This window comes from Chelmon rostratus, chromosome 14 (genome assembly GCF_017976325.1).
Source record: "Chelmon rostratus isolate fCheRos1 chromosome 14, fCheRos1.pri, whole genome shotgun sequence".
Classification (NCBI taxonomy): domain Eukaryota; kingdom Metazoa; phylum Chordata; class Actinopteri; order Chaetodontiformes; family Chaetodontidae; genus Chelmon; species Chelmon rostratus.
The window spans coordinates 10,273,250-10,300,514 of record NC_055671.1 but is presented as its reverse complement, the minus strand read 5'-3'; the positions used below and the strand labels follow the sequence as shown (position 1 = coordinate 10,300,514).

The 27,265-nt window shown below is 44.1% G+C and overlaps 1 protein-coding gene across 5 annotated transcripts in view; it reads right to left on the bottom strand.

Moving 5' to 3' along the window:
* Positions 1-4,490: 4,490 nt before the first annotated feature.
* zmp:0000001168 (signal-induced proliferation-associated protein 1) overlaps positions 4,491-27,265 on the bottom strand; it is a 34,784-nt gene continuing 12,009 nt past the window's right edge. For 2 of the 5 annotated variants that reach the window (XM_041951735.1, XM_041951732.1), the window contains exons 2-16: positions 21,554-23,208; positions 20,735-20,859; positions 20,457-20,645; positions 19,255-19,429; positions 18,840-18,943; positions 17,669-17,826; positions 16,691-17,297; positions 16,328-16,602; positions 15,152-15,547; positions 13,977-14,103; positions 13,750-13,873; positions 12,498-12,596; positions 11,684-11,753; positions 10,300-10,378; positions 4,491-8,484 (exon numbers count right to left, since the gene is read on the bottom strand). In XM_041951735.1, the coding sequence (XP_041807669.1) occupies positions 8,341-8,484; positions 10,300-10,378; positions 11,684-11,753; positions 12,498-12,596; positions 13,750-13,873; positions 13,977-14,103; positions 15,152-15,547; positions 16,328-16,602; positions 16,691-17,297; positions 17,669-17,826; positions 18,840-18,943; positions 19,255-19,429; positions 20,457-20,645; positions 20,735-20,859; positions 21,554-22,667 (3,786 nt within the window). In that variant the 5' untranslated portion in view covers positions 22,668-23,208 and the 3' untranslated portion in view covers positions 4,491-8,340. Of the gene's footprint in view, positions 8,485-10,298; positions 10,379-11,683; positions 11,754-12,497; positions 12,597-13,749; positions 13,874-13,976; positions 14,104-15,151; positions 15,548-16,327; positions 16,603-16,690; positions 17,298-17,668; positions 17,827-18,839; positions 18,944-19,254; positions 19,430-20,456; positions 20,646-20,734; positions 20,860-21,553; positions 23,209-23,887; positions 24,023-27,265 lie in introns of those variants that run through there. The other 3 variants (XM_041951734.1, XM_041951736.1, XM_041951737.1) reach the window with 3 other exon arrangements.

Sequence of the window (27,265 nt, the reverse complement as noted above, 5' to 3'; positions counted from 1 at the left end):
CCACCGCCTCCAGCAGCGGCAGCGAGCGACTTGTCTGCCAAGTTGTGTCAAAAAAAATAAAATAAAAAAAAAAAAATCCCCGCAAACGCGAGCCTGGTTTTCCTCCTCCGGGCTCAGAGCAGACGCTGCGCCGCTTCACTCCGCCGAGCCTCCGGGTCGCACATAGCGGGCGGACGCGTAAAAAAAGCTCTCTGCGCTCATGTGTGCGGTCTGAAAAGGTCGACAGCAGATCCCACAGTGAGGAGCAGCAACAGGAGGCGACATGCTCTGAGCCCTGTGTGCCTTCACTCTCTCTATCTCTCCCCGCTTATGCTCTGCCGTCCCGCTGTGCGGCCACCAGGAGGCGACAAACGCAGGGTCCCGCTCGTTCAGTAGAAATAAAAGTGTGCCTCCACCTTTTTGAGCTTTTGGAGATCCAAGCTCGGATGCTAACAGTGTAGTCACTCCCAAGCATTAACACGAAAAGTACGGGGTTGGACGCTTTAAAAACACCTGTGGCCTACCAGTGCAATAACTGGTCCTGAGGGGCCTCAACACTGCATCGCATTTCGCACCCTGCTCTGCCCACAGCCAATTAACTCCTGATTGGCTGAACACACCTGATCCAGCTAATTGGGCGTGAATAGAGCAGGGAAGGATGGAAAATATGCTGCACTGGAGCTTCAGTCCTACATTTCCCATAATGCAACACGAGGGAGTCTTACAGTTGTGAAGTGCTACAGTTTCCATACCAGCATGAGGTAGTAACACGGCTGGTCAGACGCTCCTGACAGCGCCCTGATGTGAGGTGGTGAGGATGGGAGAGGGTGATGAAGTCACTGACATATCAAATATCATAATCATAAAATCATAATAATAATGCAGTGCCATCAGGTACGATCAGTGAAGCTGTTGCTGAGGCTGACAGGTTTGGGTGTTGCTATAACATTTTGTTTGTGGTCTTTATAGGTGCTATTTATTGCCTTCAGTTGCAGGGATTGCTTTTCTTGTGTCCACCCCCTGCAGCCTGCACCCAGCTGGAGGAGGATTTGAAGCTTACCTTCTCCTGTGAGCTGCCAGAAAATGTCTTTCCTGACAATTTACTTAATATAGTGTTATTATTATTATCATAAACAAGTGGGCGATCTGCCAGCTGGGTGACATGGCTTGTTTCCAGCACAAAATAACTTGAATTAAGTGACATCCAGTAATATTATCTATTTCAAACATGAAACTCTGCATTCATTTTTTGTTTGCACTGAGAAAAATGAAAAATATTAAAAGACAATTCTTCTTTTCTTTTGCTTCTACAGGTTTCTCTTTGTGTTTTTCCTTTTTCTGTCCTCCTCGCACACCCTCAGCTCTTTCAGTTATTAATAAATAAAAGTGTTAAAAGTGAAGCCGACTGCCCTGCTGTCTGTTTTGGGAAACAAAGACTACTTGTCACATGGAGACCTTCCAGAAACAGGGTGAAGATTAAGAAACACTGCTGCAGTGCTGTCTGCTAATAATCCACCCTGCCAGTTTCCCAGAAAGTGCAAGAAAGTACACAAACCCCTTTGTGGAAAAAGTGAATGTAGCGTACAGTAGAGGTAGTCTGGTTAATGTCGTCTGCTAAAAAAGACGTTAAAAAAGCAATGTTAAATAAGAAAAGTGAACGTAGCCTCATATAACATCAGTGAGCCAGTAGAGTCCTGCTGCTTTTCCTTTGTTAAAGTTTAACTGCAGAGTTTATGACTCTCTGATTAGTTCATCATTGACTTGCATGGTTTGTTATATGAGGTGTGTCATTTATTAACAGGTTCCATCCTTTACATACAAAACAGTTGTTGTTTTACAAAAACACGTCAAACGTGTATTTGCTTGTTGTATTAGAGTACAGCAACAGCATGCACAGAAAGTGCACAAGTTTCATCTTTTAACATCTTTGTGCAGTTTTTAACATTTTTTCAATAGTTTGTCAAAAATTATATTGATTTTGTTAAGAAAGCATTGAAACCAGACTGTCAGTATTTTCCAAAGAATTCCACGTTAGGCTGCATAAATAAACTACTGGGTGTATTTCTAAACATTAGACGACCTCCTGGATAAAAAATGTATCTGTTGTTTGTATCTGTGCATGTGTAGTATTGATCAAACTATGAAATCTAACTCACAGGCTCATATATGGCAGGAACAGTGATGTTACAGGCGAACTCGCATTAGGCCTCATCCGCTTGTGTGTGGGGCAACAGTGGCCCGACCATTTAAAATGCGATATATAACCCCGTGAACCGAGAGTCTAAACACACACGCACCAGCACACGGCCTCTGTATTTACAGAACACGGATGAGTCAAACTGGCGTTAAGCCCTTGAGCTGTGTGTGACACATAGCCCCTAGTGCAGACTCTGTCCTGCGCTCCAACCCCAAATAAAGACATAGGCCGGCGCATTGTTGTCGTCAGTTCTCCTCCCGGTGTCAGGGCCGGGAAGATGAAGCGCTTCTCTGCGGCTGGTGTTTAGGAAAGCCTTCCAGAGGGCAGAGTCCTGGGAAATGTTTGTATGATCTTGTCGTGCTGTATTATGATCATGGAACAAGCTTTGGAAAGTGTTTTCGTCTTACCTCATGCTGTATCAATTCAGGGAGATGGGAATGTGCATCCAATCAAGCCTCTTAAATCTGTATGATCTCACTCTAAATCTCTGCGTGTGTTTACGTGCTGCAGGCTGGTTTGAATCTCGATTAGAGATGCTTCGTTCTTGTGAGGATGTCGTTGGTGTTGGTGTGTGGCAGATGTGGTTGCAGTGACATCCGAGCACGTGGAGTGTTGGACTTTTGTGATGAAATGATGAACAGCTGATTGTGATGCTCAATTTGTTGAAGGTGGAGCAGGATGGAGATCGTGGAGTCTGTGGGTCAGCCCCATCACTTTGGTCCAGACTGAAATATCTAAACAACTATTTGGTGGATTGCAGTTGAATGTGGTAACGTTCAACATTCGTGGTTCCCAGAGGATGAATCACACCGATTTTCCCTCCAGCTGCACCCCATATTTGTGGGCGTGAGTGAAATGTTTCAACAATTATTGGTAAAAGTAAGTAAAAGTAGCAATACTATACAGTAGAAATACTGCATAATAAAAGTCCTGCTTTCAAAATTCTACTAAAGTTAAAAGTACAGACGTAAAAAGTACTCAGTATGGAGTAGAAGTATTAAATTACTGCATTATACATCATTTTTTTCAGATTATTATTCCTAACAACATATGAAACAACATATGAACAGCATTTTAATGTTGTTGCTTGCTGAAGTTTTAACCAGTTTAAATACTCTTTGGTTGTGACTGCTCAAAAAGGAAGCCTATAATTCTTCTGAGTAAAATCTAGTATTAGTATCAAGTTGCAGAATAAGTTAAGTACAAGTACTTCAAAATGTTTCTCATCAGCTGCACTTTATGTTTACTGCTAAATGCAAACGTTAGCATGCTAACATGCTAAACTAGACAAGCGAACATTGTACTTGTTTGGCGCTCTATGGTGAACAGCTATAGAATGGTGCGTGGTGTAAGGAAGTGTGATAGCTATCATATCTGAGCGAGCATTGTTTTATAATTTGAAAACATGAACCAGTTAAGCGGAGGAGGTTCTGCAGTTTCCTCTGTCAGCATTTTTCAGTTCCCTGTATGTTTAAGGACAGAATATCTCCACAAAACTGCCATGCAGCTCATATGCAGCTTATATCATTCTGGTAGACTTCTGCAGGGTCGGGACGGAGCTTGGTGCTTGCTCAGCTGATCTGAGTGACAAACAGGAAGTCAAACTGTCTGTTTCTTGGATCCGTTAAAAGCTGGTCCAGTGTGATGGCCGCACAGTTTCCATTTTTTTAAACCCTGCTAAACCCACTCAACGTCAACACATTTTCAGTCCACCTCCAGCACTGAACACCTCATAATCCTCAGCTTCAATAGTTCATGCTGACAGCGTTTCAGCCTTGATGACAATAAAATTACATTTAAGTCTGAGCGGCCAGATTAAATCAAAGCCTCCCTCCACAGTTTACGTGATCTCATCTTCAAATCAGGGATGTTCCTCCTCAGAGTTATGTCAAATTCCTTCGAAAGCAAACAGAAAGATATTATCGGCCCGTGAGCAGCGCTAACCTGCAAATTAAAAACCGATTCCAGTGCTTTTTCCTGTTCTTTCCGTCTGTCGTGCAACGAGCACAAAAATCTGATTTGGAACATGAAGCAGTTTGATTGGGAGGAGATGAGTGTTTTTTAATCCTGCGTCTCAGAGCTGCTGGGTTTCATCTCAGCTGTGGGATTGATTCACACCTGGAACGACTGCAAATAAGCAGCTGGTGTGACAGAAACCCAGCAGTTCTCTCACTGACATGGTATAAATGCTATTCGCGCTTGTCTACAGTGTGTTTGTCATTTGCAGTGTAAATGCAGCAACATAAAAACCAAATGGTATCTAAAAGTACCTCAAGCATAGCCTTTGCCTTTTATACCAAAAACATAATTTTATTCTTTGTTATTATCGTATATATAGAAGAAATACTTTGTATATTACTTGTCTTTTTGCCAGTTCAATAACAGCAGAAGCCTCAGGAACTGCTCCCCACACAGGACATTGTGACTCAGATTATGTTTATACATATTTCTTGTGCTTTCATCCCACCTCGTGAACAGACCTCTACTTTCTATTCTTTCAAACCGGTCTGATTCAGCCGTGACCTCCGTCTGAGACAAACCACATCAGGCCTTAAAACTGTCTCCTCCTGGGCTGCCGTCACCTCCGCCTCCTGCGTCCGTCAGAGTCCAGACCGGTACGTTGAGTTCTGCTCCTTGGCAACAGAGGTTCACCTTCAGTCCTGACTAGACTCTGCTGGGGGGGTAATTCCATGACTTCTTCATGAGTTTACTCATTTACACTGTACTTTCACAACAAGGTCTAATTGCTATTTCTATCCCTGCAAATCAATACAATCATATCCACACCTCTCTGATTTAAGAGATGTTTACATCTTATGTTGTGCAGGGGCTGGAGTTGTCTTTCCTCCAATCACTAATTCAGCCTATTAAAACACAGGTTTTTTAACACTTGTGCACCTTCATATTCTCTCTGCTGTCTATGAAAAGATTTTAAATATTCACAACCGTTCACTCAGATTCCAGCTAACCTACTTTTTTTTATTTTTAGTTTTTTATCTTCCACAAACCAGAACAGAATGACAAACACTTCCCACAATCATCCCATCATATCTTAAAGTCGGCTACACTAGTATCTCTACTTTATCTGCCTTTGGGCTGTTTGTCAGCGTGTTGATAAAGCGTCTGTATCACTTTGCTTGGGACCAGGCTCAGATTGTTGCATTTCCAGATAAGTAACATGAACAAACATCGCTGTTTCTCCCCTCTCGTGTCCCTTTCAGGTCATTCAGCCACAATCAGATTTGTTTCTTCAAATACTCGGTTGGATTTTCTCAGTTTATTATCTTTTAAATATTTAAATACCAAAATAATCATCCCTTAGAGGAAGCATACGCCATTCAACACATTCATTTCAACTTAAACTCGACTTCAATGCATTGTCAGTCATTTTAAGCACCTTTTTCCTTTTAATTCGCTTTTAAAAATCATATATTTGTCCGTTTGTGTCTTTGAACAATCGGTGGTACTCACTGAGCTTCAGTGATGCTTCAGATCAACAACACACACCTATTATTATTATCTGCTCTTTCGGACCATGTGTTACTCAATTACTTTTCCCCGCACGGCGGATGAAAGACCGGATGTTGAGACGGTCTCTTAGAAAATCCTTCAAACGCCACTAAGAAAACCTCAGTACGTGCAACCAAAGACAAAGAAATGAGGTCACTATGCTGGGTTAACATACATTACATTTTCAGGTAGGCACAAAGTCAGAAATAAGCCTTCACATAACACCAGTATGACCAGTTTGACCATCCATTCTGAAAGAAGAGTTTCACTCATTAAGGCGTACCTAATGGTGTTTTAAGACCTTATTAAATATGTACGAGCCATAGCTGAAATAGCTCAACACTAGAATGATAACAAGAGTCACATTAAGCAAGGTTTGCAGATAGTATTTTGTCATGTCATATCATTGTTGTTTTTCTACAAAAGAAACTAAAATTTACAACCAAGCCCACCTTTCCTTTCCGCCCTGTTTCACATTTTTTCCTCGAGACATCCCTCCAGTTTAAACAGCTACAAGAAAATCCACATTTGCATGATTAATAAGTTACATTTTTATACATACACACATACAGAGGGGAGCTTGGAAGTTGCTTGGCACATTCTCATGCTTGACCAACCTCCTACAATCTAAATAACTATACAAGACACAGTAAGACAGGTCTTCTCACACCGGCGTCTCCCTGTTCTGTCATGAGGCTTCAGCATGGACAGGAGATGAGACAGGAGCCTGCACGGCCACGGTTAACACTCGTCTGCATAAATCATCCTGCAAAAGGAGGGCGTACACAACCCAATGCACTAAGTAACATGGAACAGTTCAGCTGTACATACAGTATCTTCACATACTGATAAAGTCTAGATTCATAATTTAATCTGTATATACTGTATCTTAATATGCTGGTACCAGGTATTCACAGTGACTCTAAAATAAAATTACAAGAGGAAGTTTGTACAAGAAACAAGAGAGTCTGAGTGACTGGCGAACGTTTGGCATCCCTTAGAGTTTTTTTTCTTTTTTTTTCTTTTTATAAGTTTGTGGTCGAGTCAGTTCGGTTCGATTTCAGCGGGATTCAAGAGAGCTGCCTGGGCTTTTCGTTGGCACTGAGGAGAAGCAGTCCAACTCCTCTGAACACGTGTGTTTATTGGCGCCATCAGCAGTGGACACAAAAAGGTGAGGTAAGGTGGCGTGAGGGGGATGAGATCCTATCCACCTTGTTATGTTGAGCGTGACATAACCCGGGCAGGCTAAGTAAAGCACAGCGTGTGCCCCGTCCAGTGCTGATTTTACAAAAAAAAAAAAAAAAGTGCAAGAACGACACAGAAACACACACAAACACACATCAGGGTGGAATGGTAAGACTTCACCTACTGTCCTTACCCCTACCACTCACAAGCCATACTGAACAATTACCCAAAACTAGTCACCGTAGACATCCGCCAAACACAAAACATATTTAAATACAATATTCTGTATTTCACTATTAGTTCAAGGTGTTTTATTCACACACCTAAAGCTATTTTGCCAGCTCAAAGAAAAGCTGCCTTTTGGCATTTTGTGGTTCAGGCCAGCAGGAGGAGATCTTCTACAGTATGGCTGCTACAATAGTGAGGTTAGAAGAAAACAGCTACAGGCTATCATGGAAGGAAGCTGAAGCATTTCTTTCCTGCCATTGTCTGTGTCTTCAGGAGAGGTACGACCTTTACTTTAATATTGTTTTCATACACACTTTCAGGAGGAACAAGCATGCTCAGTTCATTTTTTCCCCCCGTGAACATCCTTTCCAGTTTTTTTGTTTTTTTTTAAATGGTCTCTCCTTGAAAACTCCAGAATGTCTTAAATACAGTACTGCTGAGATGTGAGGAGGGCAGAGAGATGTCCTTACAGACCCTGCTCTGAGGCCAGTCACTTAGCATCATTACATGTTTTGAAGTAGAAGGCAGCCCGCAGGCTCGTCATTGTCATGTTCCTTTTTTTTGTTTTTCTTTTTTCTTGTTGCGTTTTGTTTCAAGGCCTTCCACACTATCAGCGCCAGGCAGAACCACACTCAGAGATTGCGACTACACATCTGGCAGAGAGGATAGCAACACTACTGTTCACATATATTATTGGTGATATATATATACACTTTTGGTCATTTCAGATAAGACACCACCAAACATGCTATACAGTGTCTCTCAGTCTTAATTGCCACTTTTTATGCAAGTGCTATTCAGCCCAGCTTGTCAAGTATTTGAAGCAAGGTACAGTAAGAGATGCACACACACGGACGCACGCACACCCACACATGCGGCACACATCCACGCACGCACTGTATCATCACGCACACCAAGAGAAGCACTCTGGCATAGCACACCAACGCAGCAGCCTGAGAGCTGCCCATTGGTCAGTCTATGAAGGGATCTTGAAAATGTCTTTTTTTTTTTCTTTTGTATGAGTTGATTTGCATACTCCCTCACCAACAGGCAGGTCCAGGATCAGGACGGAGACTGTGGTAATACACAGATTGAAGAGATGTATGTGTGTGTGTGTGTGTGTGTGTGTCTGCTTTTGCAAATACGCACAAACAAAATAAGTATACTGAGCGTACAAGCACGTTGTACGATTTGCATCTTTCTCTCTGCTGATTCGCGTGTTTGTGCGCGCAGCGGTGAGGCTAACAGGGCTTGTTGACGTTGCACAGCAGCTCGGTGACTTTGATGAGGCGAGCCACTGTGCTCTGCGACTCCTCCTGCAGCCGCTGGTTGTTCTGCCTGAGGCTCTGCACCTCGGCCTGCAGCACCGCCTTGTCCTCTTTCTCCTGAAAGACATCGGCACACAACAAAACAAAAGCCGTCGCTCAGATCGCTGTGGCAGGAACGGGAGGGGAGCGACAGGTACAGCGGTGGCTTTAAGGGAACTAGTGGGCACACATAAACACAGAGCTTGAAATAAAACAACAACATTGTAGAGAAGCACATCTCACTGCAGAGCAGGAAAAAGAAACAATCAGTCACTGAAATGATCATTTCTTTGACAGGAAATGAGAGTAGTTCAGACTCTAAGTGACAGCCAGGGTTGGGTCAGATTATGGTGAAATATTGCTGAATACAAATTACATGGCAATTTTTGTAATTCATGTTAGAAAAAATCTGAACACTATTGGATTACTTCAAAATCAAACATTGAAAATATTGCACCCTACACTGAAAAGTGGACGCAGCACCAAAAACTTAAAATCTCAAAACTTCAAATGTCATTTTTTTTCTCTTTAAACATCTCAAAACATTTTCAGTGCAAATAAAATGCATTGTGCATCAAGTCAGACGCTCCTTTCATGAATTAATGCGGCATTGGTAATCACAATTTTAAAATTGGCATATCAAAGGCATAATCAAAAATGTAATCAAGCAATCCTTGACAACGCAACTATCATCTAATAACTCATTTTTTCAGATTACGTAATTACATGTAATCCGTTACCACCTAACCCTGATGACAGCACTCTCAGTGCTTTCAGGTTTGAGGCTGCCGGTCACACTGAGTGAGCGACTAATCACATGCAATCGGTAAACAGCTGGCCATCATGGCTGCCCAGAGCTGAAGGTGATGTCATTAAATTGCTCATTCTGTCCGACCAACAGCCACAAACCCAAATATATTCTATTTACCGTCATATAAAACAGAGAAAAACAGCAAAACTTCACAATCCAGAGGCTGGAACCAAAAATGTCATTTTTTGCTTCATAAATAACACAAGCGATTAATTGTTGATCAAAATTATAATTTTCTGTTGATCAGGTAATCAGTTAATCAACTAATTGTTCCAGCAACAAATAGAATTTTAACAGAATTCTTGAGAGCTCATCCACTAAATGATTGGTTTATTTGAAAGATATTCATGAGATGAATCAGGAATCAGTAGTATAGTTGCAGTCCTAATCAAGGGCTTAAAATGAATAGAGAACGTTCCATTTAATTGGTTGGAATAATATGTTTATATAATATTTTATACAAACAGAGACACACACACTATTGACCAAAAACCCTCAACACAGGGTCCACTTGTCTGCTGCCGACCGACTCCATGAGCTGAGGAATGCCATGGGATGTGGCTGAAAGCTCTGGAAACACAAGTGGACCTTGTGTGGAGAACTGTGTATGTTTTTTTTTTCAGGCTGTTTCTGAGGTGGAGAATAAGCTTTTTGAATTCATCACATACAGTATTCTTTGACATCTACATGAAAAGTAAACATAGCAACACAGAATTATGGAAAGAGGAAAGCACTAGTACTATTAAAATATTAATAACAGCATTAAAGGAGTTGTCATAAATACAATTTTTAGAAGTATGATATTAGAATATTCAAAGAATCTGAAAATGTTACTGTACAAATTTACAACAAAAGTATGAATAAATAAATGCTTTTTTGAGTGTCTTTATATTTAATACATCTGCAGTGAGTCAGCTGTGACTTGCGATGGCTGAAAGGACGGGAGGACTTGTACAAGTAAACAAAAGGCTGCAGCGACAGAAGCTGAAACAATTTAAATGCTTTTTCCTACCTGCTGACTCTCCCGTTGAGCTCACTGAAAATATTATTACAGAGAGAAACATTCATGAAAGTCAAAGCACCTTTTGCAGGTCATCCTGCAGCTTCCTCAGCATGGCTTCCAGCTGCGATACCTTCTCTTCTAGGTGGCCTGGAGAGTCACTGCAACAAAGAGACGCAGTGACACTTCGTCAAGTTGGCGGTTCGTAATCGGAAAACGCACACGTGGGGACTGGAGTTATCAAAACTTTTTAGTTTTCCAAGCAACAAATCAACAAGGTGGCTGCCTCCATTTCTGTTCTAACGTCTCCCTTCATCACATACAGAGTGAACTCCCTGCTGCCTTTAATGAAACCTGTAATGTTCAGAGATCACTTTACAGTAATTGCTACGGCTGACAAGCAGACCCATTCTGAGCGAGCATAGTCATCCCATGATGCATTTCGTCTGACTGCAGTTATAAATAATGACTCCACCCTACAGACAGCACAAGGCTCCCGGTGATGTGAAAAGCATGATGATGCCTTTAAAGGAACGAACATCAAAAAGACTTGATGATAACTGATACAGAGGGAGATTTAATCTTTTTGTTTGTTTGTTTGTGTAAAACTCATTTCTGCAAGCTATAAAAAATTACCACATAATGAGTGTGAACTGTATTCGAGGATAGATTTAGATTTTTTTTGAAGGCACCAAACACAATCTGAGTTTCTTGAAGAAAATAAATATTTATTTTCTCCATGTTGTGATAATTATTGCAATTTGCAAGTCCAGTTTCACAGATAGTAAGAAGAGGTGATGAAGTAGTACAGTGTAGGAAGTGTACTGTACAGTTAAGGGAATCTACTGTACTAGTGTCTTTTTAAAGCGTTTTACATGCCAGATGGAGCCAAATGTAATGGTGAAATAGTCATCAACGCTGACCTCTGCAGCATGTGGGTGGACATAAACTGCGCCTGCAAATACTGGAGACTTGGACTGCAGAAAAGCTTTACGTTGGTGTTTGCTTATTTTCTTTTTGACTCATTTTCTGTTTTGCTTTTTGCCAACACTTCTGTGGACTTTGTGTGTTCAGACACAGCACGGAGGAGAAAAATAAGGCGACCCAGGAGCTGGTAAAAGTATGAAAGTAAAACAGAATGGATCTGAGTGGGAGTTCTACAGAAAGATGACAATGACAGTGACTCAGACACGCTGTGTGTGTGTGTGCGTGTGAGCATCTGCATCTGCGTGCGATAAGTGCATCACTGAGTCAGCACGAGGGCTCGCTTTGTGGGGGAGAGAGGCCATCGCATCGAGCCAAACGGTTGGATGTAGCCGATAAAGGCTAAATAATTGAGAGAATAAAGGAGAAGATGTAGAATAAAGAGATGTGTGCAATGATTCAGACAAAGAGAAAACCAAGAGACTAACTGCAGAGATATTGAACTGTCCGCTTCACCCTGCATGTACTGCATAGCAACCCACCTCTCCTTTGAGTCTCTCAGCTTGCCGTCTGTCTGGTCTCCAGCTTGGGAGGGGTCTCCGGCTTTACGGTCTGTGGTGAAGAACATTATCCACATTATTACCATTTGAAATATCCATGTACAATAATCAAAACACTTTATTCATATGCAGATCCATTGCACTCATGTGCAAAAGTCCTCTCTGCTTTTTTAAACATAACATACATTATATGGCCTAAAGTATGTGGACAACTGAACATTACACCCATATGTGATTGCTGAACATCTCAATGCAACCTATTGAAAGCCTGTAGTCTTCTTTCACCAAGATTTTCTTGCAGGCTGCAGGGATTTACTCCCATCCAGTCACATGGGCATAAGTGAGGTGGGAAACTGGTGTTGGGTTATAAGCGCTGGTTCGTGGTCGGCGTTCCTGTTCATCCCAGAGGTGCTGCTTAGGGTTGAGGTCAGGGGTCTGAAGCCACAAACCTTACATATCACTGTTCGCCGTATCACTACGATTTTACTTATTCAGAACAAAGGAGTCCAAACCACGAAAAACAGCCTCAGACCAAAAGTACAGCCATGGGTGGCCACATACTTTTGATAATAGAGTGTAAACACAATTAATTATTTTGTTGCAAACATTACAGTTTCTATTACACAAAAAAAATAGAGTCCATGTAACTTGAATCTTAAGATTGTGGATGAAAAATAAAATATGAATTCCAGGTTCCTCTTGCTATTTGCAATTGTGCTGTTTGCTAAGATTATTGAATCATTTCACATGTACATATAGAGTTAAGTGAGGTGTGCCTGTATAAATAGTTGCTCACCCTCTCGTGACAAAGCCTCCAGGATGCTGCGGCAGGCTGTGGCCAGGTCAGCGATGGACTGCCACTCCTCCTCAGTCGAATCTGTCGTCTCTGAGAGAACTGAGAGGGAAGAGACGAGATTCATGAGGCTTTCGTACGAAACGCGTCTCAGTGTAGCGTATATAACATAGCAGGGACAATAATACAGCTGAACAGTGGGGCTGCAGAGTTTTGAGCAGCTGTTCTACAGTAACAGAGAGCCACCACTGGGGGATGCTGCTGTGTTAATGGTGGTCAGACTCAGGGCAGGATACAGAGGGAGGAAGTGATATGATTTATGCCTGCAGGTTTCACTGCATAATGTTTCTGACTTTGCAGGGTATCTCTGACACCAGTGGAGATGGACATGGTAGATAAAATTAATGTAAGACAACGAGCTAAATATCATTTGAGTAGCAAGTTTTGGTAAATATTTGCACATAAATTTGATAAAAATGCTTTTAAACAATGACATTTTTAAAAAAATGACATTCAAGTTGCCACAATCGTTGCTTTTAAAGATCTATTAAAGCCTTGAGTTTCATCTTGCAGCTTAAAAAGCTGCGATGCGCTTTAACGACCTGCAGACTTCCTGTGAAAGAACGCAATATAAAACAATCAGAGGCTTCAGAGGCCGCCCCCACAACAATCAGAAGAATCTGATGAGAGGATGAGCAAGTGCGCTCTTACTGCAGTTAAACGATGAGTCTCATAGTCTCGGCAGAGGCAGAGCAGATGGCGTAAAGAGGGGCTCCTTGATTTGGGGCTTCCTAAAACTCCACCCCTCCCACTACCCATCTGTCCCCCTTTTATCCCAGCCCTGGCAGGGGGTGGCAGCAGAGCAGGGGTGATATTAGATTAGCGGAATGGGGGGCAGCGTGGATGAAAGAGGAGGGACAAAGGGGATGCAGTGGGGAGCAGAGGGAGGATAATGAAGAGAGGGGTTTAAGGCAGAAAAAATCTGGGAAAGAGGAATTAAATCAGGCTGAGATGATTTGCAAACATGTGTAATTGCTCCATTTTGGCATCGTGTGAGCAGTCGGGTCAGCTGTTCTGTCTGAGATGGGGGCTTTGTTTTGAGTTCTGGGTCAGAACATCTCTGTGTGCTGTTTGTCTCCTAATTTCATTTCCCCACATTTATTTGTATTTTCTACATGCAGCATGCGTTCCTTTTGCTAAAGCAATCATAAATGTATTCTAATGATGTATTATGGAGGAATGAGGAAGTACTTACTCTTAGTGATGGAGTTATGTAGACTAAGGGCTCGTGAATTTCTTTCAGCTCGGTCCACGCACGACAGCCGGGAGGACGAGTCACTCGCCGAAGCTTTGTCATCGCCAAACTCAGCCGCCATGAACTGAAGCCACAGAGATAGAGACAGAGGGGAAGCGACAGTGTCAGAGAGGGGATGGAGCGCTGTGGAGAAACCACTCAGATGTCCTTTCGTCTCGCTCTGTCACCTGTTTGTCCTCCGGGGGAACCTTGGGTTTGACGGCCAGGATCAAATCAGGTGTGGCGTCTCTCAGCTCGCCGACGTTCTCATAGACGTGGCACTCCCCCTTCAGTCCCACGTTGTCGTACACGTGCCTGTCCGCCGGGCAGGGAGGGAGGGATGTGGCGGTGGCGGCGGTGGGTGGGTGGGTGAGGGGGGAGAGACCACAAAGCAAATCTGCTGTTGATGCTTCATGACACTTTTTATCTAATCCAGAGGTCAAAGCAGAAACTGGAGCACTTAGACAAGTAATCTCCAGGATGGCTTAGACTTCGGCCTGATTGATGTTTGCTATCCTGCGCTCACAAAATCATCTATCAGGAATATCATATCTGATGCGGTGTCGCTCAGATTGTTCAGTTCTGCTTTGCGTGACAATAAAAAGCAGTCAGATTCATTTTGGCGAGCAGCAGAGTTTAATATCATCCTCATGAATATTTCCTTCACAATTTCCTCTTCAAGCTGCTTTTTGGAGTTCTCGAGGGGGGAAAACCAAGCAGTGTGTTAAAATCATTTGTCAGACGGATACATACATGTCCTGCTGTGTTGGAGCTCAACACTGGGCTAACATTCTCCTGACTGTCAGACAAAGGCCTCGAGAGGATGAGGAAGTATCGCACAGTGCAGACCATCACATAAGTGATTGTTTGATGGAAACAAACGCGTTGACTTTTCGGCAGCTTTTACGGTTTGAAAAAGAAAAAACCTCGCATCTTTTTACCACTGAAGAGCTGAAGATCTACTGCTCAACCGTCCAATTATTACAAGCCAGAGTTAGAAAAAAGGAAAATTGGAAAAGGTACATCAGAGTGAGTTTTCTGATGTGACACATAATTCAGAAACTTTCACATTAAGTTAACACACTTCAGTGACGCAGAGTGACACACTGCTTGGTGTCCTTTCTCTGTGCCTTGTCCTTTGCAGGAAAAGTGACGCACTGACTCTGAGATTAAATTGTGATGAGTCAGCTCCAGTTTGAGGATATTTTCAGCCATGTTGGATGATTTAAGAGCCCTTTTACCCGCTTTGCACATGGAACTATAAAGATTTTAACCTCTCGCAAAGCAGCATTTCTTGTTATGTATTTCTTTATAATGCCTCCATGATGCTAGGCTAACGACTTGAGCTTTAGTAAACACTCACCCATCACACGAATCCCTGAGGGACGGCCGTCGCTCCAACGAGCAGCTGCGTGTGAGCTGCGAGGCGCTGCCCTCTTGGTTCTGATTGGCCGGCTGTTCCTGCAAAGAAGTTGCCCGTAACAAAGGTAAACTGGGCGGCGTGAGGAGCGAGCCGTGACTTCTCTCACTTTGCCCTTTATCACAAGACTGCCCTTCGCCCTCTTCAGCCTCCACCTGCACCTCCATTATATCCGCTTCATCGACCCCGCCCGCCTTCAGCTTGTCCGCCTCCTCCTCCTCCTCCTCCTCCTCCTCCTCTTCTTCCCTCTCATCCAGCACCCAGGCCTCTCCAGACTGATCCTCGCCGGGCTTACACTCCGCATCCTTGATGGCTTTCTGGTACAGCTCAGAGAAACTTCTGCAGAGCACAAAGCAACATACTTGTGAGAAGAAAAGCATCACCTCTCTTTTCCGTCCAGCATCTCATTGCTCAGTTGAGTCACTAATTAATCCAGAGGGCAAAAACAAAGATGAGCAGGCAAAAAAAAAGGGCTATATTTGTATAAGCTTCTATTTTATTCCTTTGAAATCCCTGAGCCTCCACTTCCTGTGAAGAATTGTGACATCTATGTGACAATTTGTGCTTTGTTGTCACAGAACTGACATATAAATAAACTGGGGGTTGGGGGGGTTCTCTGAGGATGCTTCTGCTGCCAGCTTTGAGATGTTGCTCTGAAGTTCAGGCTGCAGCGATGTCCAGTTTAATGTTGGCTTTTATTTATTCTAACAGTTTTCTCCACAGCTGTTTCTGCCCCCTAACTTCAGTGGAGTGGAACGTGCGCTGGTAACAGCGGGACAGCCAGAGTGCCAGAGTGATTAGAGATCATTAGAGGGATTGATTGGTTGTTAGCCAGCTGGTGTGACACTGACTGCAGGCCATCATCAACAGCAGAGTGAGCTGTGACCCTTGAGTAGCACCTCTCTTGTTTTTCTGTCTTGTCCCACTAAGCCCCTCCTTTTTATTTGCTGTCAGCCTCTCTCTCACCCCCTCACTGGGACTACTCTTCACTTTCCTGAGCACGCTTTATACCCATGAGCCCTTTCTGCAGTTTCACCCTGTGTCTGCTGACCCAAACGTGCCCTCGTTAGCCTCCCCCTCTCCCTTCCTCCTCCTCCTCCTGTCTGCTGCCTCACCCACCTGCGAGGCTTGCCGTTCTCGTCCGGTGGGATGACAGTGATGTGGATCTTGTGTGCGGTGCGGAGCAGCCTGGTCCTCTCCTCGGGGCTCAGGTGAACCAGCGAGTGACCGCACAGCCGCACCACACGAGCCCACAGCTGCAGGCCTCCGCTCTCGGCGTAGCAGAACCGCTGCAGCTCCGTCACAAAGCCCTCTTCGTTCATCAGGAAGCCAGGCTGGCCAACTCCGTCACGCAGGGGGGTGACCTCAAAAGCCTCACAGCCTCGAGTAACCAGCTGCAGGTGGGAGGAAGAGGAAGATGAATGAATCAGAAGGACATAAAGCACCCGCTGCATAATTTCAAACCCGGACACGACCACCCACCTCTAGCCTCTGTACCACCTCTCGTATATCCTCCGCCTGGCTCTCCATCACACTGATTGACACTGACTCCCCACGCTCATAGAAGATATCCAAGCAGGGCCCCCCCTCCTTAGTCTCTGTTACAGCCTTCCAGCCGATGACGTCCCTGCAGGAGCAGTTAAACACCACCCTGCGGGTGCACCTCTCGATGAGCACCACCGACTCAGCCGACACCCCGAGCAGACAGGGGAGCCTGAGCTCTCCCGCCTCCCCATCATCTCCGCTGTTGACCATCACAGCCCACACCAGCGCCCCGGCGCTGTGCAGCTCGGCTCCTTTGGCACCCTTCAGCTTGTCTTTGCGCTTGCCCCCCAGGGAGAGCAGGGGGAACTTGGTGGAGGAGTCGATGGGCGTGGTGGTGACGTAGTTTTCGGCCAGGTCCTTCAGGTATTCCTGCCGCGTGCGGGTGGCCATGGAGCGGAACTTCTCTGACTTCTCCGCAGCGTTTTCCGCATTCACTGCCTTCGCCAGGAGGAAGTCTCTGAAGGCAGGCGAGCGAGGGAATCGGGCACCCTTAGGGAAGAGTGGGCCAAATAATGGTATGTCTTTAGAGCGTGTCACAGCCACCCTGAGAGGGAGAGAGGAAAAGAGGAATGACAGAGTGAGAGAGAGGGTACCCCAGAGACGTTCGATCTATGTCTTGTTTTCAGTGCTTGAGTGCTGTGTAGTACTCTCCAGAATTACAAGCATTTACACTGAATCTGCTGCAGTGGTGCACAGGTTTGTGTTTTCTCCTGAGTCGCCCCACAACTACTGTGTAAGAGTGCATATAGTAACACCTGCTTCTACACCGAATCCACTTCCTAAGGCACAAAGGGCACGCTGACTGATCATGAATTTATTGTCTGAAGAGATTCCAGCCTGTGAGAGGAGGGTAAGGTCTTTTGTGGGGGTAAAAAGATGTGTTTATTTTGAACAGAGTGTGATAGAAAGGCAGACCTGTAATAGGTTTTGTCAGTGCAGGGCTCATGAACCTGAACGATGATGAAGACATGTTGGAAATGGGAGCGGATGGACTTTGGGGTGAAGGGCAGGGCGCCTGGCTCCTGGAACACGATTGTCACGATGTCGTTTCCGATGTGTCGCTTCCTCAGCAACTGATGGACACACAGAGAAATGTATAAAACAAGCAGGCCAGTGTTATTTTTTTTTCAAGATTTCAAGAATCCACAATGAAGGTTTTAAGAAGAATAAGGGATTACTCTTACGAACATATATATATATATATATGTATATACATGTGTGTGTATATATATGTGTGTATAATTTAAGTACAATATCCAAATAATCAACTAAAACAAATAAAATTAGAGCTGCTAATTGAAATACAGGCTAACTTGTGAAAAGAGAAACAAGCATTTTTTAAAATACACTTGCGTGGCAAAGACTGTGCTGTTGCTCTCAATGTTACGACAACTCGATGCTCAGAAAATACTGCACCTGGGAGACCACAGAGTCTTGTAACTTACAATTCATTGATTATGCATTAGGAGGCATTTTTATGAAATTCCACTTCTCTCAAAATAGAAAAACGGAGAACTGAAACTATATTTTAAAAAACACTAAAGGCAGGATAAACACATTATTTAACTAAAACGACCAAATCCCAAGCTCTTGCTGCTGAACAGCGGACAGTTTCAAGAGGTATCTCAGGGCTTTGTCACAACCATGTTTTGTTTTATTTAAACCTTTAATCTATAGTAGTATGTCGTGTCCGGTTTCTTTGTAAGTGACAGCAAACAGGCTTAAACCACAGGCTGCACATAAAGCTGTGACAGTCAGCTGAACAGGAAGGCTGCCTGAGAGGCGATGGTGAATACCTTCATGATGGGAGTGAACACTGGGGGGCAGGATTTTTATGTCATGCTTGTTGCAGAGTACAGAGGGTTTTTCTAAAGCATTTACCAAAGCATGACAGTCTGAACAGAGATGGGTAATCAAGGTTGTACCGAGACCGATGCATTTTCTTTAGTAATAGAGGTGAAACATTTGAGAAAATTCTCCAAGACATGAACCTGGTATTGGGAAAAAAAATGCTTCTGCAACACAAAGGAAGGAAAAGGAAATCAAACACTATATCTATGTTGAAATATACATGGGTTTATTTTACCTGTTGCGTGTTGTTGGCTGTGTAGGGCAGCATAGTGGACACATGAAACATAATCTCATAGTCCTGGTAGCGCGTGTAGAGGGAATGTGTCCCCGTAGAGTCCGCTGCACAAACACACGACACACAGCAAAACACGCACAGATCACACAAAGAGATTCGGTAAAATCACTCAGCATCTCTCAATGAAAGACAAAACTGTCACAGTCAGGGTGAGATCTGCCCCACTTGCTGTTCTGTGCTGCTCTGAGATAATCAGCAGTGACTATGCTATTTTGCAGGCATTACTCAGATTACATGGGGCTAGATAGCAGTTATCTTAGGCTTTCAGTGGTGCACTGATGCCCTTCGGATAATGTCCTGCGACAAGGTGAGATCCAGCCAATGGATTGGGGTGTGGTGCGTGTTTTCAGCTCACTCTTGTTGTCCAGCTGAGCTCGGTATTTCTCCCAGCCCTTCAGGCGCACCCGCTCCCCAAGCAGATCCAGAAACTCCTCAAACGCCGGCCCCGAGCTCTCGTTGTTGTACATGTCTTCCTCTGAGCTCTGCCCAGCTCTGCAATACATCACCCCAACTTTCCGCTGGAAATTCAACTACATTAGAAGACAGAGAAGCACAGAGGTTACAACCATCGTCACCACACTCTTAAATATGCATATTTGCAGCATCTTTTCACTCAAACTGCCAGGACTTTTCATCTAATAGGATTTCCTCATCGTTTGACGTCTCACTTTACAGCTCAAAAAGCTTGTTTGAAAAGAATTCTGTTGTAAAATGTTATACACCTACACAGCATGCATGACACCATTTGCCCTATTAATCCCTGTCAGCTTTTATGCTGCAGTTCCAGCTGCTCAATACCTCAAACAGAGACAGTTCATTTTGCCAGAGTTATTCAGTCTTTTTCTGAAGGAGCAATCCTCAAAGGTGGAGCTGGAGGCTATCTGATGTAGGTGGGTTTAAATGTTCAGCAAAGCCTCATAAAAATGAAGTTTCTATTCATGTAGTAGGTGATTAGAAAATGATCATACAATCAACAGAAAATAATCAATGATAATTTTGGCTGTCTTAGACTTAAGATTTGCTCGCTTTTCTTCATTTTATTTGTTTAATCTCAGTTTTTTTTATTCTTTTTGTGTTTTTGTTGGACAAAATAAGCACATGTGACAAACAACTGTTGTTATGTTGATATTTTGAAATTCATTATGGCCTGTAAATAATTACACAAACAATTTTGGGTTATCAGAAAATAGATATAAAAAACAAAGAACAGAAAATGGCATTTACTCCTGACAAAACTGCACAGTAGGAAACGATGCAGACATAAAACACAGACTATGAAAGTGAAGCTAAAGTGACAGCTTATTGCACCTACCAGTCAGCATTGAGGAAGAAGTAGTTGAGAGAAGAATATATATAGAACAGATATAATAGCTGCACTTTCCACATCTTAACACAGCTGATTGATCACTGTGGACAGTAGGTGTAGACTTCAGAATGTCAGTTTTCAGACAGTCTGATGTGCTTCTTGCAGCTATTTGTAACTATCCGACGACCTGGAATGCTCTCTGCCTGACACATGCAGCAGTATTTAGCGTCAGCAGATGCAGCCTTACTTACCCCCTGTTCATCCAGCTTCAGCAGGGTGTCCCGGACCTTGGGGGAGTTTGAGGCCAAGCGAAGGCAGTGCAGGTTCAGCTCAGGCATGATGAACTCGAGCAGCCTCTTGGGAGACAGGCCTCGAGGGGTCGTGTGACGAGCGGCGGAAGGCACCGACTCCTCCAAGATGGAACCTCGCAGCGTCTTCATCTGAGGAGACGATTCGCATTCATCACATCCAGCTGAATGACATGCACTGAACTTGACGAGAGCTTCGAGGAGAGAAAGTGCAGGCTTACCTCTGTGGTGCGAAAGATGATTCTGCAATTGTACTGAGCTCCGCTGGATCCTTCTTTCTCCTCTCGACGGAAGCTGATGGCCACTGGACCGAGGCGATCGTCCATGCCGAAGAAATTCTGGTGTTCTGTGATGACAGCGGAGTCACATAAATACAAGTGTGAGGAACAGTAATAGAGGTGCTGCACCGTGTCAAAAACTGTCACAGTGCTGGGGTTGACATTTGGTGCTCATTAGGGACTGTACAATAGTGGTTAGAGTGGGGAGAGGGGATGAATCTTGTATTCCATTCTATAAAAATGTACACAGATCATCATCATCTTTTTTTTTTATCAATATGTTCTTTGAACCATTCACTTAACTGCAATGCCCCCTGCTAATATATCAAAGCAATATACTGTATTCAAAGCAAACATAAAATATGGTTATTTTTAAATTTGAATTAAGCTAATTGTGTTTCCATATACAATTAACTTTTACGTGGGAAAGCTGAAGTAAAATAGAAATCCAGTTAAAAGAAAAAAGTCTGACTACCCTCCACTCAGGAAAAAGAAAAAATACATGACTCCCCCCCTTTTCTGACCTCCTGCTCCTCCCTAATAATTTTTGCCACAGTTCCTAACTGACTAGTAATCAGAAAATTTGCACCCAGATAAGAGTTGAAACATGACTGTTAATCCATGTTTGAATGGCACCAGAGTGTACTTTCTGTTTTACTAAGCTGGATAGTAATTGATTTTTACCCCTGTGATATTATTCTCTCCACCAACTGGGCATAAACTGAATCAGCAAAAATTAAAGCTGACTTGCACTGCACGCACCTTTCATGTAGAAATATTTGCGATAGTAATGGGCTCCCAGATCTGCATGCTCTATAAAGTAGTTGCTCTTGCCCTGCTGTTGTACATGACTCTCTCTGGGCTCCTCCAGGACCGACACTGCATCGTTGGGGGTTCGCAGGCTCGACCAGAGTCCCCGCCTCCCCTGAGATCGACCCAGACCCACCTGCTCTTCTCCCCCTGTCTCATTGCGGAAGTGGGGGCAGCTGAGCAGGAGCTCATTATCATTGCCATCACCTTCGTCCAGCAGCAGCGACTGCTCAGGGTCATCTGCGTTCCCCCCGTTGCCTCCCCCGCCCTGTGCAGGTGAGGACGGGGTGGCCTGGGAGAGGGGACGCAGCTGGGAGGCGGCTGAAGCTCCTGAGGTGATATTCTTTTTCCGGCCAATGCTGTCCCTGTTTGTGGCCGCCTCGGTGAGGTCAAACAGGATGCTCTGAACGTCGTAGTGGGCAAAGTTCCTCACCCAGGCTCCACCCCCGATGTTGTCATATGGACCTGGTTGAGGGATCTGAGGGGGCACAGGTTTGGTTTTCTTACTTAGACCTTCAGGCTTCGGCGGCTTGGCAGGTTTTGGGGAGTCCCCTGTCGAAAGAGACAGACCCCGAAAGAATCCTTCAGGCTCTGGAGGGTTGCCCTGCAGTCCTAAAAGCAGGAAAGGGTCTTTGAAGCGGAGGGCATTTGGACTCAGGGGCCCCTGGTCGTCTGCGCTCGGCTCCTGGGCTTGAGTCTGTCTCTCCAGTGAGGACAGGCTGCCGTATTCCCTGTGAAGCAGCACACCCGAGTCCCCCTGAGACCCCGCACCCACCTTCTCACCAACCACCCGAGCTGTTTTGCCCCCTGTCTTCCCAGAGGAGTCCAGGTCCCCTAAGGTTACATCGCTGTTACTTCTCTGCATGATGTGGCCCCTTCCCACGGACCTCAGGGTCAGGCCTGCACGGCTCGGAGTGAGGCTGTCTCCATCAGCTCCGTCAGCCTCCCTCCTGGGCGGCCACTCTACTACACCCGCGTCCCGTTTAGGGTCAAAGTTGACAGTGGCAATAGGCGGCCGCATGTTCTGACGGCGGAACTTGCGGATGAAGAGGTCATCTGACTGCATGGCGCCTGAGAAACCGACTCCAGTCCAACAATCTTTTCCCCACTCTGGTCCAGAGCTTTCCGCCCTCCCAGTTAAATTTCTGTCCTGGTCTCTATGGTGCTGGTGGTGTGAAACGGGAGAACTGTGCACGAAGATGAAAAACCCCTCTGAGTGAAAGCAGCAAATATAGTCCTCATTCACACCACTTAAGATGGCTGAACCTTCTCAACCCTTGGGCTCTCATAGATGCCTCTGTGAGATGCCAAACTCTGTTTTCACAAGTCAAAGCGTTCTCAAGTGTAACGGAAGAAGATTGAGGAGAATATGTGGCTGTGTCTCGCCGCAGGGGTCCGTCCAGGTGTGCAGATGTGTGTTTAGGTGGTACTCCAGTTGCGGGGTGCTCCTTCCTGTGGTGTAGGGATGAGAGGATCATCACTGGAGCCCGGCTCGCTGTCCTCTGTGTGGGAGAGGCTCTGTCTCCATCAACCCCTCTAACATGGCATCCATTCGTCTGCACTCTTCAGTGCCTGCTGTTTCCCTTTTGCTTTGGTCCACTGGCCACCTGTAGAAAAAAAGCAAAAAAAAACATCTTTTTCAGTCTCATCTTTTCCATCATTCACCCACTCTGCTATTATCCTAATCAACAGCTTTATATTCAGCCATAGCAGCTTGTCAGTGAGTACACAGAAACACTTTGAGGAGAAGAATGGCTTTGATAAACAAGTATTGAATTCCAACTATGAAGCAGCAAGCAGCTCTGACGTGTATTTTATTGTTGAGTAATGCTGTGTACCTCTGTTTTCTGTTTTCCCTCATTATTATTCTTTCCTTTACACACTTTCCGTTCCAAAGTTTCCCTAAATAGTTGCGCAGCAGACTAAATGCTCACCACATCCACGCTGCACACGCTCACAATAGACAGTATTAACACAGGGGAGGGGGCCTTCCTGGCTTACTGACAGTGTGCCAACATACAAAAGAAATATGTGTTAACTTTCTCTCACCCTCACATACGTTCACACACAAACAGACAGAGTGTGGTGTTTACTCCTGCACCAGTTTTAAAAGAATATATACACATAATAACAACAGGAACATTTTTAATAACTACCAGTAAGATGTTCTTATTTTCATCAAGTCAAAGAAGAGGTTAAGAGTAATTTAAAGGCAACAGCTTTGTGCTAAAGAGTCCAAAGCAGCGTGCTTCCCTTTTTTAGTTTTAAGTTTTCACTGCAACTTACCAGCAAAGTGCATGTTGTTTCAGGTACAGATCAGCCAGTTCCTGTCATCATCTGTCACTGGTGCCCTGACCAAACTGACGTCAATCAACTCGAGCCGAAACCTTTTGTCGCACTCAATGAGGTACAAGACTTCTTCCTGTCTAGCTTTTCACATGCATCTCCCCTCTTGTGCTTGCAGCCTAAAGAGCAGGTGCAGTGGTGCAGAGCCGCTATCAGAAATGCTACACACACAACAGAAGAATTCTCTAAAGTGAGGAAGTCACAAGAAATCTTTGCCCCCCCTCGCCTGCTCTCACACTCTCGCTGTTTCCTCGCAGTAAGAGAGGACAGGCAGCAGACGTTTAAATTCAGTCTTTTAAAAGCCGTGAACAGAATATTAAAGTTGAGTAGCTGTTGTCACGATCAGAGGTTATCAGTAGTTTCAATGGCGTGTCAAGATATTGTAAAGCGTCGAGCAGTTTTCGTGCACTTATATCATCTGGAAAATGTTTGGTGACACTGGAGGCGCTCGCTGTTAGCAGGAAGTGTGCAGATTTAAGCAGTTTGAAAGGTTTTTGTTAATACTGAAGTGGATTATGTCTGCTCTTCAAAAAGGGGAAATAAGGCTTGTATCAGGCTTTGTAACATGCTATTGTTTCATATGGTCTGATGCAGCAATTTGATCACTTTCAGCACTGTCCTAGTGATGCTGGATACATGGTAGAGAACAACAGCCATCCAAGATCTTGTTTTGAGCACTATATAGATTATACTTTTATAATCTATTGCTCTTGTTGTCTTGAAAATAACACGAGCTGTGCAACAGCTCTCCATAGAACGGGCAAAAATGAAAGTGTTGGCAGCACCAAATAGCAGTATCTTGATTTCAGGCAATCATGTTGAGATTTTAACCATTTTCATCAACGACAATATGCATTTTAGTTCAGTGGCCCTGCTGAAATGAGCTGTCGCAGACGGTCCCTGAGCTCACAGTCTTGAGACATATACCATTTGGTGAAAATGAGCACATATTGAAAGAAGCACTGACAATCCAAATGAATCTAAATGCTTATAAAAAAACGGGAGTGGGGAGGTGGAGTTACATTACTGAAATCAGGCAGGATGCATGTTTATGTATGCATGGCCACAGACTGAAGTCGTGAGTCCAGATTCCTCCAGTGCAGCCGTACCGAGCAAATGTTACATTATATTTTCTGTCATTTTGAAGTCTTGGAGCATTCTCTGCAACACCAGGAATGTAACAGCGACCTGTCATATAATTTCATTTTATTGGCCTTGAATGGTCAAAGTTAGAAATACTGACTCACAATCCAACTGGTCCGGGCTTCTCTCCCTGACCATTTAAGATGTTTCCGGCCATGTGTGGTTCCCCATCTGACACACGAGCACTGGTTCACATAGAGCGGTCTCTGTGCACTGCCTGCACGGTGCCAGGGTGGCTGACATTAAAACGCTGCTCATGTTTCTTTCTGGGAACCTTCAAATCTTCTCCACCATCATGTGGGCACAAATGATGGTTGTCTATCTGCATTAATTAGGTGCAGCATCATCTGCACGTTTCACAACGCGCTGCCAAAGTGCGAGCAATCCGTTTTCTCCACTGTCTCAAAGTGGGAGTGTAGATTATTGGCAGCAGCTTCTTTTTCAACAATCACAGATTGCCTTCATGTTGTTCCAACAACCAACTTCACCTCCAGCATCTGCCAGGAAACAGTCCCGCTCTCCACCAACGTGAGCACAGGTTGAACTTGGACACTCACCTCTCACCATCTTTGTTCAAACCATATATTGCTGAGCTTCTTAAGACCCCCAACCCATGAAACTGTCCTTGTTTCCATAGCAACTGGTCTGGTGCCACCCTGTGGTATCCAGTGCTTTACACAAACACTGTTTACTCAGAAGGTGAAATGGCTCCACTTTTGTCAAACAATCCCACCACAGATGATGTTTGCATCAGTGACTTTAGTCATAGTCATCAGCAAACTACAACAACAAAATTAAATTACAAGATGATGATGGTTGACTGAATAATCTTTAGTTTATTCAGACTTCAGTAATAGATACTGTATAGAGGTTTTAGCTGCAGGTCTGCAGGCCGATGGCTTTGCTACAGGAAGAAGGTGGTTGGCGAATAAAATTAACTGCACAGAAAGAAAACACAATTGTACTCCCACAATCCAGCTGGATGCTTAGCCTCAAGAACAAAACATGCAGGCTGCCTTTTCATTAAAAACATGAGAAAAAGTAAAAACTAAAAGGTGATAGCACACATTAGCATGTGTTTTTAGTCATGCTAGCAGCGTCACTCTAAGGATCACAATATTACTCTACAGTTTGTTAGCATGCTAACACGCTAATCTGCAATATTGAACATAATAAACACTGTACCTGCTTCGTATCATCATGTTGACTGTCTTTGTGTTAGCATGTTAGCATGCTAATGTTCCCATAGCTAAAAACACAGCTGCACCTAGCTTCACAGAGCCACTAGCATAGCTGCTGACCCTTAATCTTGCCAGTGTATGTTATTAATAATAAACACAATGTAGTAGGCTACTAACTTAGTTAATTTAGCGTGCCATCTCTCCTCATTTTTGTTACCTTAATCTACACAATGTGTATCTCTGTGCCATTTAAGTGCCAAAAGTAACACTAACCGTCTCTCTAACACAGTCAGGTTAGATTAGGAAACTTTTTCTCATCAGTCATATTACTTGGCTGTCTGTCTCAAAACCTCATAGGCTATTTAAGACATTTGTAAAGTGCAGAGAAACTTTCAGTTTCTTTTTCGTTTCTGTGGCTCCTTATTGTCTGGAACTGATCAAAAAGGGTTATTACAGGTACTGCAAAAAAATAGACCTAAATGTCCACAGTTGTTGCAGTTTTTTCTGGCCTTCATCGATCAGGAATGAATTGTAAGTGGCTTTGAAGAGGAGCTGCACACTGTATTTCTGCATGATTCACAGCTAGATAAACTGTCTGGGGTTTTAAAGATCTGCTTCAGCGTTCTGAAAAAAAGCTGCATAAAAGAGCTCATGCTGGTTGCTGGTTTTAGCTGGTTTGAAGCTGGTCTTGGTGGTTCACCAGGCTGGTCAAGCTGGTGTCAGGCTGGTTCCACTGGTCACCCAGCCGGGCCAGTTAAGTCAGACTGGTCAGCCAGCTTTGACAAGTTCATATGAAGCATTTAAGTGATTTCAGCCAGTCTTGCATTGTTACAGTGTAAGTGATAACTGAATAGTTTGGAAAGTAATGTTGCAGCATCGTGGTTATTTTATCACCGTCCTGCCATCACTTTTAAAGAGCAGCGCTGTGTGAGGGTACTAAACAGATTCCCTTTGAATCAGACTGAAATAGGTCTACAGGAACAGAAACTGGTAT